Below are 13,794 nucleotides of genomic sequence, written 5' to 3' on the forward strand. Positions count from 1 at the left end.
TTCACAGTACATTGCAATACACAGTAAATGTATCTTAAAGATGTCCTTGATGTCCTGGATGCTGGAGAGGCTAGTGTCCATGATGGAGCTGATCAAGTTTGCAACTTGCTGTAGTTTATTTCAATCCTGTGCAGTGTCACCGAACCCCCCCCACCAATACCAGACGGTGATGCAGCCAGTTAGAATGCGCTCCATGGTGCATCTGCAGAAATCTGCGTGTGTTTTTCCGTGGCATATTAAATCTCCTCAAATTCCTAATGAAATATAGCCTCTCCTGTGTCTTTGTAACTACATCGATATGTTAGGCCCAAGATAGGTCTCAGATGTTTGCACCCAGGAACTTGAAATTGCTCACTCTCTCCACCTCTGATCCCTCTGAATACTAGTGTGTGTGATCCCTCATATTACCCTTTCTGAAGTCCACAATCTTTGGTCTCACTGATTGAGTGCAAGGTTGTTGCCACAACACCACTCAACTAGCTGATCTTTATCACCCCTGTATGCCTTCTCATCGCCATTGAAATTCTCCCAATGTAGTTGTTTCATCAGCAAATTTATAGATGCTGTTTGAGCTGTGCTTAGCCACACAGTCATGGGTGTAGAGAGAGTAGAGCAGTGGGTTGAGGACATATCCCTGGGGTGAGCCAGTGTTGATTGTTGATGAGGTAGAGACATTATTTCCGATTCAGGTGAGGAAGTCAATGATCTGGTTCGAGGGAGGTACAGAGGCCTGGCCTTTGGAGCTTCTTGAGCAGAATTGTAGGAATGATTGTGTTGAGCACTGAGCTGTAGTTTATAATCAGCAGCCTGACACAAGCGTTAATATTGCCCAGGTGATCCAAGGCCACATGAAAAGTCAATGACCTATTGTGGCAATAGGTAAATTGCAGTGAGTCCGTGTCCTTGCTTATGCAGGAGTTGATCCTAGCCATAATCAACCTCAAAGCACCTCATCACCATAGATATGAGTGCTACTACATGATGGTTGTTAAGGCAGCTCGCTCGTTTCTTCCTGGGCGCTGATATTATTATTTGCCTTTTGAGACAGGTGAAAACTTCAACTGTAGCAATAAGAGATCGAAAATCTCTTTGAACACATCTGCCAGTTGGTGAACACAGGTTTCCAGGTCCACCCTCTTGAAAGACATTCTGATGTCGGCCTCTGAGACAGAGATCACAAGGTCACCGGGTGCTGCAGGGGTCCTCAAAGCTGTAGTTATATTCTCCCTTTCAAATTGTGCATAAGGGAGCTCATCAGAGAGTGAAGCATCAGTGCTATTCATGATGTTAGATTTTGCTTTGTAAGAAGTAATGGCCTGCAATAGAGTTACCTGACTGTAGAATTCAGTGATGAATCCAGATGGTTGCCAAGGACCTTACTGTCACCTGATGGTTAACTTACTCTTTTCTCGGCTGCCTGAATTGAAGCAGCATTCCCTGTTTTCTCTTTGACGCTAGCAGCTGCCTTAATTGTAGTCTTGATGACCTGACATGGGTAAAGAATGTGAATGAGTGTCTAAGCCCTGAAAAGCTCCGAATCAGGTCTGTGTCATGAGATTTGTTAACTTTACAAGAACGTTATAGACAAAAACCATATGCAACACAATTAACTTGCATGAGACGTCTGCAGTGAGTAGTGTTTCTACTTGAAGTATTATAAGTAATGCACTTAAGGTGTAACCGGCAACATTGAAATGAAGAATGGTGCAGACGGGTGATGCCTGTCAATGTTACACAACTCTCAATTTTCAATTAAAAGTGCTGGAGATTGTGCATGATATCATGCTGCTTGTTAGCTGCAGCTGTCAACTATGCGTTATGGATGATGTTACTCGCTGAATGTTTCCTGGTGTTGCTATGCAATGAAGATCATGCCAGTTGTGCTGTTTAATGGACAGTATTAAGTCTGCAGTTTGGTAATGGTGTTCCTCTGCTGCATTGTGGGTGGAGGGAGTGTTAAGGAAGAATCCTGCAATAACACTGTAACAGGCAGCAGACTGCAATCAAACTTGTCTCCTGCATTGAAGATGACCATGATTACATTGTTTCTGATACCTCGGGCCATATCCTCCTCTTCCCAGCAGTGACTGTTGCCTGAAGTTCAAGTTTCAAACTTCCTTTGGAATGCTGTCTGCTCGGAAGGCCATGTTTTGAAGTTGGCACTGGAGATTACTTCTCATATTTGGCTGCTCTCAACACTCTTAGCACTTGATCTTTCTTGCACCTCATTCATGTGCAGTGCACTTACAGTGGTGGGATAGAAGTGTAAAGGACAAACAGGAAATTTTTAGACATTAGTTCCACTTGACTGAAGTCACTTCCCCTGTCACTAAGCTGCAGAACACAGACAAAACCGCTATAAGTATGTATTCAGAAGCCAAGGTTTAAGTCCTCATCAATCCAATGGCAGTAAATCTCTGAAAAACAGTCTTTAAACTGCCTCTGCTCAAAAACACTACACTCTAATCTCAATGCTCTATGAGTATCGTCACCCTGTGGTAGAGAGGCTTCTGAGATCTTGAGAACAATTCTGTCTGGGGTTTAGCTGCCTGCTGCTTAATTCCTTGTAAAGACAAGGGGGAGGTTCCAGCCAAGGCCTCAACAGTGGAGCTGGTGGTAAATGATGATGGCACATAACAACAGCCCAGTTATCTTGCATACCTGCCACTGGACCCTGATCCCAATCTATTTGCCGTGGTTGCCTGTGCACCATCTTCCCTGTGTTAAACAAAGTTACACACAGGTGTTCTCCATTAGGGGAATCCATCCCAGCATCCCAGGTGAGCTGTGTGACGATCAGAAAATGGTGAAGCGGGTAGGATTGAGGGCCTGAAAGCCCCTCAGAATATGTGGAGCTTGGATTCGTCTCAACAGCCACCCGAAGAACCAATCAGTAGGCACCCCCCATCTCCTCCACAACCCCCCCCCCCCCCCCCCCCCCCCCCAGGAGAACATCATTCTGAACTCGGGCAATTGCACTACTACAACTATTACTAGCTCTGATAATAAAACCCCGAGCAAGAGCAGAAAGTGTGCGCCATTTCCAAATCCTAAGAGCAAAGGCAGACATTGGTGAATAAACTTGCTTTCACTGTGCCAGTCTGACCTTTGATTAACACATAAAAATGCTGGAGAGCTCAACAGATCAGGCAGCGTCTCAGTCAATTTTTCATGCTGAGACCACCAAACAACAACCGCTTACTCCTCTCCGTAGATGCTGTCTGACCTGCTGAGTCCCTCCAGCATTTTGTGTGTGTGCGCATTGCTTTAAATTTCCAGAAGCTGCATCATCTCTTGTGTTTATGGCCTTTGACTATTTGTGTGAATGTCAAGGCCGTTAAACTGACCTGAAGCTCATGGTCTACTCTCCAGCTGTGATCCCCACCGTCCTGTACTGCAAGGTAGGGATCACCTTCAGCAGTTGCCTCTGGACTAGAGTGGTACAGTGTTAGCACGCTGGTTAAATTACCAGATTTTAATCCACAGGCCTGGATAAGCAGTACAGAGCCTCCAATTCAAGTCTCACCACGGCATCTGTGGAATTTAAATCCACCTGATGGTTTGGAATTTGGAGTTTTGCTGAGCAAGATATCGAGTTGCTGGAGTAACTCAGCAGGTCAGGTGGAATCTGTGGAGAGCGAATGAGAGTCAGCATTTTGGGACAAGACCCTTAAATCTGGACTTGGAAAAAAGTAAATGGGAGATGACCAGTACAAAAAGAGGATATGATCTATCAAGGGACAGGTGGATCCAAATGAAGAGGGGTATTGGGCAGATGAAACTAGGTGAAAACGGAGAAGTGGAAATAGTGACAGAGACTGTAAAGTGATGGATGGAGGCAGCAGAGGTCTAAATGATGGAACCTGATAGGAAAGGAAGGTGAGGGAAACCAAATAAGGGAGGTGGGGATAGCAGAGGGAAATGGGGAGTGAACCTAGTGGGAGGAGTGTGTGGGAGTTAGTTAGATGGAGTGGGTAGGGTGTTGGGAAAGAAACAAGTGGCTAGGAAAGGTGGGTAGACATGCCTGGATAGATCAGAGGCAGAGTGAAATCTTTAGCAATAATAATCACTGGGCTGTCATTTAAACCCAATCTAGGCCCCTGATGTCACACAAGGTAGGAAACGTACCACCCTTGTTTGGAATGGACGATATGACCCAACTCCAGACCCGCCAAATGTGGTTGATATTTTTTAAATATTGCACATCTAAACAGCTTGATAGGCCTTTCATTGTAGTTGTCTCACCTCCTCCCTTGAGGAAGAAATTGGTAGCTTCAAGAGCATCCTGAAAGGGAAAAGTCCATCACATCCTTCATGGGAATCACTGTCGACAACGCCTCAAAATGGAGGAGGAGCTCCACGTAAGCAGAGAGTCTATGAGGTGGTGGATAATGGCCCAGTAACTCGCAGACAAGATGTTCCCAATAACTGAGCACATCTGCAAGGAGAGCTGCCATAAGAAAGCAGCATCCATCATCAAGGACCCCGACCATCCAAGCTGTGCTCTCTTCTTGATGCTGCTGTTGGGAAGGAGGTATAGGAGCCTTGGGTCCTATACCACCAGTTTCAGGAGTAGTTGTTACCCCTCATCCATGAGGCTCCTGAACCAGTGGGAACAACCTCAACTCTGAACTGATTCCACAACCTATAGATTCGCTTTAAATGACTTTGCAACTCAAGTCCTCAGCGTTATCTTTTTTTATTTGCACAGATCATCATCTTTTGCACATTTATCAATCCTTGCAAGTAGTTTTTCATTGATACTATTGTATTTATTGTTCCACTGTGAATTCCTCAAAGAAAATGAATCTCAAGGTAGTATATGGTGACACATACGTACTTGTATTAAAAATTTATTTTCAATTTTAATCTTTGAAGAAATTGAGTCTATGGTCAGTGTGTGAAACTGAGTGTGGACAGTAGAAAGAGAGTCAAATGGGTGGTTGGGGTGTGAATGGGGGGGTGAGGGAGAGCCAGTGAGCTGCTGGTTTTGCGCTGAGTAGAAGCACTAAATCATTAGCGGGTGAATGAGTGCAACAACTTTGAAGTATGTGCCTTGTGGTGAAAAGGCAAATGGTGTGATTTTGTTTTTCCTGGTGAGAAGCAGCTGTTTGTTAAATTTAGCAAAAATGTGTCAAATTTGAGGCAAGAACTAGTTCTACACAACTAACAATGCTATAGCTTTGCTAAGGGGCATTCACATCAGTTCAATAGGAGCTACACTGAGCACACACTCAACTAATAAACTAGAGACATTTAACCTCTTTGTTACTATTTACAACATTAAAACAATGCCAGTGTGACCATGGCATATTCTCTCTCTCTCTCTCTCTCTTTCGAGAGAGAGAGAGAATTAATGAGCACAGCGATGCGTCAGGTTGTTTGTTGTGACCATTGGTGCAGAGGGAGCAATGTGTTTCCATCAGGCATAGTAATAGACCATCTTGATTTAGAGAGAACTAGCAGCGAAAGATGAAGTTGCAACAAAGAGGAATGAGATTGATTTGTGTGCTTGACCTGATATCAGGAAAACTCTTCTGTCGGTCTTGATAACTTCGGGCTTTAACGTTGAGTCAAAAGAGCAGCCAGGTCCACACTACTAGTGCCAGCCAAAATTAGACTTCAGTTCTCTTGGGTATAAATTCAAGATGAAATCTCTGGAAATGGGAGTGAGCCAATAATTTGCTTTTCATGTGGTGAACCTTTGTTTTTGGGATATAACTCAGTACTTGAGGTGATAGGAGATAGATGGGGAATTTTGGGTAATGAAGTCACTATTGTTTTCAGAGGGTTTTCAGCATTTGGGCTTCTCTCCTTATCCACTCCCTCCTTGTAGAACCTTGTCATCTCTCATTCCTAAGCTTCACCCACCCTTAGGCTGCAGTGTGGACCTTGAAGACACATACTATAACTGTTGTGTTAGGGTCCTTTGGGTTGTATTTTCTGATGGTGTCCTGAATATTCATGTCCTGTACTGTTGTGCTTTGGCTGTATGGAATCCTGTCATGCATACAAAAGGAGGATTTGCCTCAAATGGGCCATGTTTGGATAGGTGGACCTACTGTCTGAACACCAACAACAATCCTAATCCCACCTCTAAGCAGAATCCAAGAATAAATTCTGCCTCCAACCATTTTGATGGAGGCTTCTGATGCCCCAAGGGCTGGAAGTCATCACCTCCCCTGCCATATTAAGTACAATGATTTGTATTCTAGATTTTGTCCTTTCACTAGGTGGCTCATGTTAGATGTATTTCTTGTTACTAGTTCTGAATTGTTTCCAGACTTCCCTTGGTTTTTGGTGCGCATTTCTAATTCTTCACATCCTTGACATTATTAGCCACCATTGAAAGCTCACTGACTTTATTCCCTACGGCGTAGGAGAACGAGAAGAGATTTGATAGAGGTGTACTGAATTGAGAGACATAAGCAGTAAATGCAAGCAGGCTTTTTTTCCACTGAGGTTGAGTGAGACCAGAACTACAGGTCACCTGTTAAGGGTGAAGGATGAAATGTTTAAGAAGAACATGAGGGGGAACTTCACTCAGGATGGTCAGAGTGTTGAGCAAGCTGCCAGCAGAAGTGGTAAATGCGGGTTTGATTTCAACGTTTAATAAAGATTTGGGTAGGTACATTGATGGGAGGGTTACAGAGAGCTATGGATTGCGTGAATGTCAATGGGACCAGGCAGATTAATAGTTCAGCATGGACTTGGTGGGCTGAAGAGCTTGTTTCTGTGCTATAATACTCTGACACTCCCACCCCCCGAAACCTTCACAGTATCTCCTACCATTCCATTATAAGTAAAATGTGCCACTTTTTCCAACTTGTGATGAAGCCACCCATCCACTTTGCTTATTTCCAGTAGATGCGTGTTATCTGACATGTGAATTTGAGGCAACTTATCTCATCTTGGTAGTTATGTTTTGTAACTCCAGAAATTAATCAAAATTAAGACACTGAGCTGGGGATAACTTGTAGCGTTCTCGCTCGGGTGTAACTGAAACGCCGAATTAAATGCCGAGATAAACCGTTGTCAATGAGAACAAGGTCGCAGTAAGATTAACCATTTACTGTTCACTCTTCACATTAACATATGGTGAAAACTGTTGATAAAACAATACAAGATTGATACAGTATTTGTTCCCTTCTTGATATCACATTTCCATTGTAAATACTTGTAAATACATTAAAGTGCAGTATACGGGCAGAATTTACCTACGCCATTGACTACTTTAAATACATTTCAATGCAAACTATCCGCAACTCTTTAACTAATGAAAACATAAACATTATCGACTGTCGTTACTTTTAACAGGATCGGCGTTAACATTTTAGTTCAACATATCGATTATCTATTAACTTACAGCGTTGCTCTCACTGTGATTTCTAATGCCTGCAAAACAACTTCTGCTCAGGTCTGCCTCATGAGCCCCCGCCCTCGTGTCGATCTCAAACCGGTATTTTCCCACAAGACGCGGCGAAACCGGGTGTGACGTCATCGCATGCCGATATATTTTACAGGCAATGAATATACTTTAAACACTTCTAATTCTAACTAGAAAATACTAACAAATGAATTACTAAGCGAAAATATTATAAACTAAATAACTGCCATAAAGGCAACACACTTGTATATCTTTAGTTTTTACTTTAGTGAGGTGTGCACATATGACATGCTGGTGTATTGTATGCCATTCATGTACTTTTACTTATAAACTGTAATGATTTACAGAAACAACAATGCTTAATCAAATATATTAACATTTACAATATTACTCAATATTAAATATACAGCACTCCTCCCTGCTCCAGCTCAATATAGATTGCATCTCAACTCAAATATATAATATATTGCTCTCTAGTCATCTGTATACATTCACAGAGTAGTAAATTTTAAATTGTCCCATTAGGCCTAATGATTTAATCACTGTGGAGTTCTTTCTTTTGTGGGGTAACATCTTCCCTGACCAGGTAGGCCACTTTGCTTGTCAGGTGAGACTTGTGGCTGTGAAACAATCTCAGGTTCTGGGTAGGAGTTGATTCTGGATCAGCAGCTTTGAAGCCCTTTCCTCCGGACGTGTTGACATCCTGAACAGGGCCCGGCAAGCTGCTCGATCTGCTAATCTATCCCAGGCCACCAAACAAAGCTTTGAGCCAACACTTTCATCTTGACCACTCCTTGACGGCCGGCATGTAGCTCTTCCAACACTTCAGCTCTCGGCATGGATGGTACAAAAACTCTCAATCCCTGTCGAGGGCAATTTCATCCCAACCCTGGGGAAAAATGGGGAAGCAGGAATCTCTGCTGCACATTCCAGCCACTTTGGCTTCCCATGTAGACCAGACCTGGTGTGGGGTCTTTTCTGGCTTCTTTTTGGATCATCTCTGCCATTACAGGGAGAATTAGGGGGAATACAGTAGAAGTGTCCACTTCTTTAAATTTTTCAGGCAATTCCTTTTACAAGTGTAAACAGGACAATCCATCAGCATTTTCATGATTAGTTGTCCTCTTGAATTCAATCTTGTAATTGTTACCTCCAAAAAGCAGAGCCTGTCTTTGCACTTGTGTTGCTGCTGTGAGTGGAGCACACCTCTGTGGATTGAAAATGGACATCACTGACTGATCAGTAATGAGGGTAAACTCCCTCCCATACAGGTACTGGTTGAAATGTTTTACACCCCAAACCAGACAGAAGGCCTCTCTGTCAATCTGTGAATAATTTTTCTCTGCAGTAGTAAGGGAATATAATGCAAAGGCTATGGGGCGTTCACTTCCATCACAAGTAATGTGTGACTCATCTGCACTTGTGCCATAGGGCAAGGTGTCCGGGGCAAGCTTCACAGTACCTTTGTGCATCATAAAGCATGAGTACAGTGCCTGACATCACTATTTCCTTTGTCTTTTGGAAAGCAACCTCACACCTTTTTCCATTGCCATTTCCTCCTAATCTGTGATGGAGTTCAAGGGGTGGAGCACAGTATCCAAGTTTGGCAGAAACCTTTCATGATAATTGACAAAAAGGAATGCAACTGTGATACTTCCTTTGGCCTTGGGACATGAATCACTGCTTGAATTTTCACAGATCACGTGTGTAATCTTTGTGCACCAGTAGGTGATGTAGCATTTTCATTTAACATTATTTTACCTTTTGATATGTTTTGAGCTTTCCAATGCAATCCTTGAACACTGCTGTGGCATCATCCAGTACCTTTTTTAATTTGCTTACTGTTGACTCTTTTGCAGAGTATGTGGCATGCAAACAACGGCCGGATCTCAAATCATGTAATAGTCATTACAGCCAATCATGCCCCCACAAAGCTGACCGTCCTGTTTTTACCACCTACTACTCAAATCTGGCTTGTTGCTTGTATTTCATTCTTACGGCTGTCTTTCTCACAGGAGCTATCTATTCTCTAGTATAAGTTCTTAGTTGGATATCTACAGGCTTCAGTTCAACATCTCTGAAATGCTGTTTAAAGTCATTTTGTGGAAAAGATGAGATGGTGTCCAGTTCTGTTTTCATTAATTTGCTGTTCACTTCTGATGCAAGCCATACTGCTTGTTTCTTGTTGGTTTTCATATTGTGAATCTCAAGGCTACTCTGTTATGTCACTCTCAACATTATCAAATTTTTCATCAACAGTAGGTAGATTAGTGCTCTTTTTGAAACTGCAACTTGATAGTTTTATCTTTTTCTCTTCTCTGTGCAATCTATTTATTTTTGTCTGATATTTTCTTTATATGTCCTACTCTGTTGCATTTTCTGCAAGTTTCACCTTTAAGCCTGCATACATGAGCTCCTGCCACAATGGTAACAGCTTGTTTGGCCAGGCAGGTTTCTATTTAGATGTTGCAGTTTTTTTCATGCAAGCTTTCATTCTTGACTCGAGCTCAATTGCGTCTCTGACCGCTGTTTCCATTGATAATGATTTCAACTACAATTTTAAATGAGTTGGACTTCAGTTAGGAGCCATTTTTGAATGTTTTATTGTATGATTCCACAAACTAAACAATCTCACAGTACATCATTGAGCCCATCACTGAACTGACCATGCTCAGGCAATTTCCTCAATTCAGCCACAGAAGCTGAAATTGACTCCTATCTTTTGTTTCCATGTATGAAACGTAATACGAAGGGTCTCGGCCTGAAACATCGACAGCGCTTCTCCTTATAGATGCTGCCCGGCCTGCTGTGTACCACCAACATTTTGTATGTGTTGTTTGAATTTCCAGCATCTGCAGATTTTCTTGTGTTTGCTTTCAACAATGGTTTCAGTTCTAAGTGTTTCTGCATTACTTTCACGATATCAGCAAAGCTCATTGCAGCTGGTTTGGTTGAACCAGTCAAACATCTAAGCAAGCGGTATGCTTTTCCACCCATTACATTGAGCAAAGCTAGCACTCATTTCTCATCGACTGTTCTAATAGCTTTTAAATATTTCTTAATGTACTCGGTGCACATCAACCACTATCTTTTGTGCTATCTTCCTAGTGTAGCTTGCTACTTCTACTTTTTAAATGTATTATTATCATCACCTGCTACTCACTGTTTATAATCCCATGAATTTAATCCATTCTCTGCCTTTTTTTTAAATTTGGCCATCTTTCCCTCTTCCTAAGGGAAGAGAAACTGTGCTGCATTTTTTTAAACTCTAACTTTTTGCTGCACTTCAATGGGTAGGTAATCATTTCAGGTTTGTTTTAAAACTTGATGCCATTGTTACATTTTGTAACTCAAGAAGTTAAAAGAAAAGCATGGAGCAGGGAGTTAATTTGAGCACATTTTAGATTTTGCTTTTAGTGTGGTGAATGCATACTGCATGGTGACATATAATCCATAACGAATCAACAAAGAATGCTTTTTTTAATATAAATTATTTTGAGTTTCTACAATACTACAAAAAACCATCAACAAAATGTAGATTTATACAGTGCAAAATAAACGTGTCTGATATATAATTCATAAAAATAAGGAACAAGCACCCAAATAAAATCATATAAAGTTAGTGTCCTCCCTACCCTCCCACTACAAAACTCCAGGCCAACCATTTCAATGTGTAAAAGAAAAATTAATCTGAGTGTTTGACCCCACAGAGCCGTAAATATACATTAAAATATAATGCCTACTACCAAAACTATAATGTAATTCACATAAAAAATGTAAAACTTACACGCAAAAAAGCTGCAAGTAAGGGATTATAGTACAAAAAAGAATAAACAATCTAAAGAGGAGTTATGAAAGTATTCAAGAAAAGGTTCCCACACCTTATGAAACTTTATGTCCGAATTGAGAAGTGAATAATGAATCTTTTCAAGGTCTAAACAGGACTTAATATCACTAAGCCATTGAGCATGAGTGGATGGGGCAACATCTCTCCACCTGAGAAGAACTAACTGTCTAGCCAACAGAGAGGCAAAAGATAATGTTCGACGTTAAGTCGGACTCAGATGCATATCAACTTCACCCAAGGTGCCAAAAAGAGCAATCAGAGGTTCAAAGTGGCAATTAAGAATATGGGACAAAGATTTTAAAAAATTCTCCAGAATTTCTCCAGACTAGGACAAGCCCAGTGCATATGGATAAGAGAAGCCTCGCCCCCTTTACACTAGTCATAAACGGGACTAATGACAGGATAAAACCACGATAATTTAGTTTTAGACATATGAGCCCTATGTATAACCTTAAACTGCAAAAAGCAGTGGTGAGCACACAGAGGTTGAGTTAACTGACTTAAGGATTGAATCCCAAACCACATCAGATAAAGAAATATTTAAATCATGCTCCCAGGCAGTTCTGATTTTATCAAAGGGGGGCATGCTTCAAGATCGTTAACTTATCACGAATAGTAGATATTAAACCTTTACCCAATGGATTAGTACAAAGAAACAGGTCCACAATATTTTTCTTGGGCATCTCAGGAAAATTTAATATTAGAGGGTTAATGAAATGTCTAATTTGAAAATATCCAAAGAAATGAGTATTAGATAGGTTAAACGTTACAGACAGTTGTTGAAAAGTTGCAGAACGATTATCAATGAAAAGATCTTTAAAGCGCCTAATACCCTTTCTGTACCAATCATGAAATGTTGAGCCTTGAATAGAAGGTAGGAAAAGATGATTGTGTAAAATAGGACTAGAGAGAGAGAAACCATGAAGGTCATTACAAAGAATGCTTAATCAAACAATATACCTTAAATATTACTCAAATATTTAAATATTGTTTGATTAAGCATTTGTTGTTGATTCATTATGGGTTATATGTAAAAGTACGTGAATGTCAAAATATTAAATTCATTATAGTTGTGTGTTGGTTGAGTCTATAGCTGAAGGTTCTTTTAAGATGTTGCTGGTTCCACAGGTGTGGAGAAGGCCTTTGTTTTGAAATCATGCCAAGTAATTTCAAACTGGAGGAATGTATGAAATGCTGTGTTGCTAGCATAAATGTTCAATTTTGCAAACCTAGCCAAAAATCTGCACATCTGTGGCTTTGGGTAAGGGAAATGTTTCTTGGAAGATGGGTACTTCTCAGTTGATTTGGAGTTCTTTAATTGCACCACTGGTCATGAGCTTTTAGTCACTAATCCTCCATTGCTATCTGCCTCTTATTACCAAACTAATTTTGGATCCATTTTACCTTGGCTCCCTCTAAACTGAGAGGTAAGGAAGGGAGGAAATCAAGAGTCAGTATAAAAGTGATTATTGTGGCCCAAGTGTATCTGCTTTCATCTGTGTTAGATATAGATTGATAATTCAGTGTTAGACAGTGTTGGTCAGAATTTACATTGACTATTGTGCTTCACTTTGAGTACTCCCTGCTGTGTAAGTTAAAGGTGATAAAGGAACTCCTGAAGGGGAAGGGGACAAGAAAATGACTGGAACAGAGGGTGATGATATCACTGCATTGACAAGACTTAGACAATTTTCCTTGGCATTTTTAAAATTAAAGGAATTTATTACGGAAAAACTTCAGTCATAAAATTCTTGGGCTTAGAGATGGACATTTTTAATTATTCCCTTTTCAAGTGTGTTGCATCGATGTGGGTTTGAGGGGTCATGGGTATTGTTTGGAAGGGGAGAGGGAGCAGAGCACTAAGCTTGCTGAATGGACATTGAAGACAGGTGCACAACTAAAGTCTTAATTGTTCTGGTACCATTCTCCCTCCTTGAAACATGGTGCATTTTATATGTAGAGACACCTATTGAATCTTATTTGAAAATAATTGTCACACATGTGAGCAGAGTAAAACAAAAGGTCATAAGGAGCCAATTAGTAAAAGAGACAATGAAGCTATTATATTTTTCTATAAACACACTTGATATCTTTAATGTCTTTTGAGAGAAAGGAAACATTGTTGCTTTATTAAACCTGAATGTGACTCTTGCCCAAAATATTTAATGCACTCCTAATCAGTGGCAGAAATGACTTAATAGCCCTACTTCAAGAAGGTGTCAGCAGCCATCATCTCAACAAGGGGCCACATATGGCAGTCTTTTCAAAAGAATCTTTGGTCCTTGGGTAAATGAAGAACTCCATGTTGCCCCCTAGTTGAATAAATGTTGGGAATTGTCTATGTTCATCAATGTAAACTCCAGTTTGTTTTCATTTCCATATGCAGGGAGACTTCAGACTTGATAGCTTGCATTGCTGATCTCCAGTGCAACCACCAGAAGCTCCAGGAGCACAACACTAAATTAAGGATGACCATTGATGCTACAGAAGAAAGTAACAATCGGTTGATGGAGGAAAATAAAGAACTGCTCACTCAGATAAAATGGTGAAGGCAATGTGT

General features: G+C 41.0%; 1 protein-coding gene across 1 annotated transcript in view; it reads left to right on the forward strand.

Moving 5' to 3' along the window:
* Positions 1-13,794, forward strand: part of lrmp (lymphoid-restricted membrane protein) — a 223,699-nt gene that overhangs the window by 24,211 nt on the left and 185,694 nt on the right. The window contains exon 7 of the mRNA XM_059987688.1: positions 13,621-13,779. Within this exon, the coding sequence (XP_059843671.1) occupies positions 13,621-13,779 (159 nt within the window). The remainder of the gene's footprint in view (positions 1-13,620; positions 13,780-13,794) is intronic.

This window comes from Hypanus sabinus, chromosome 13 (assembly GCF_030144855.1).
Source record: "Hypanus sabinus isolate sHypSab1 chromosome 13, sHypSab1.hap1, whole genome shotgun sequence".
Lineage (NCBI taxonomy): Eukaryota > Metazoa > Chordata > Chondrichthyes > Myliobatiformes > Dasyatidae > Hypanus > Hypanus sabinus.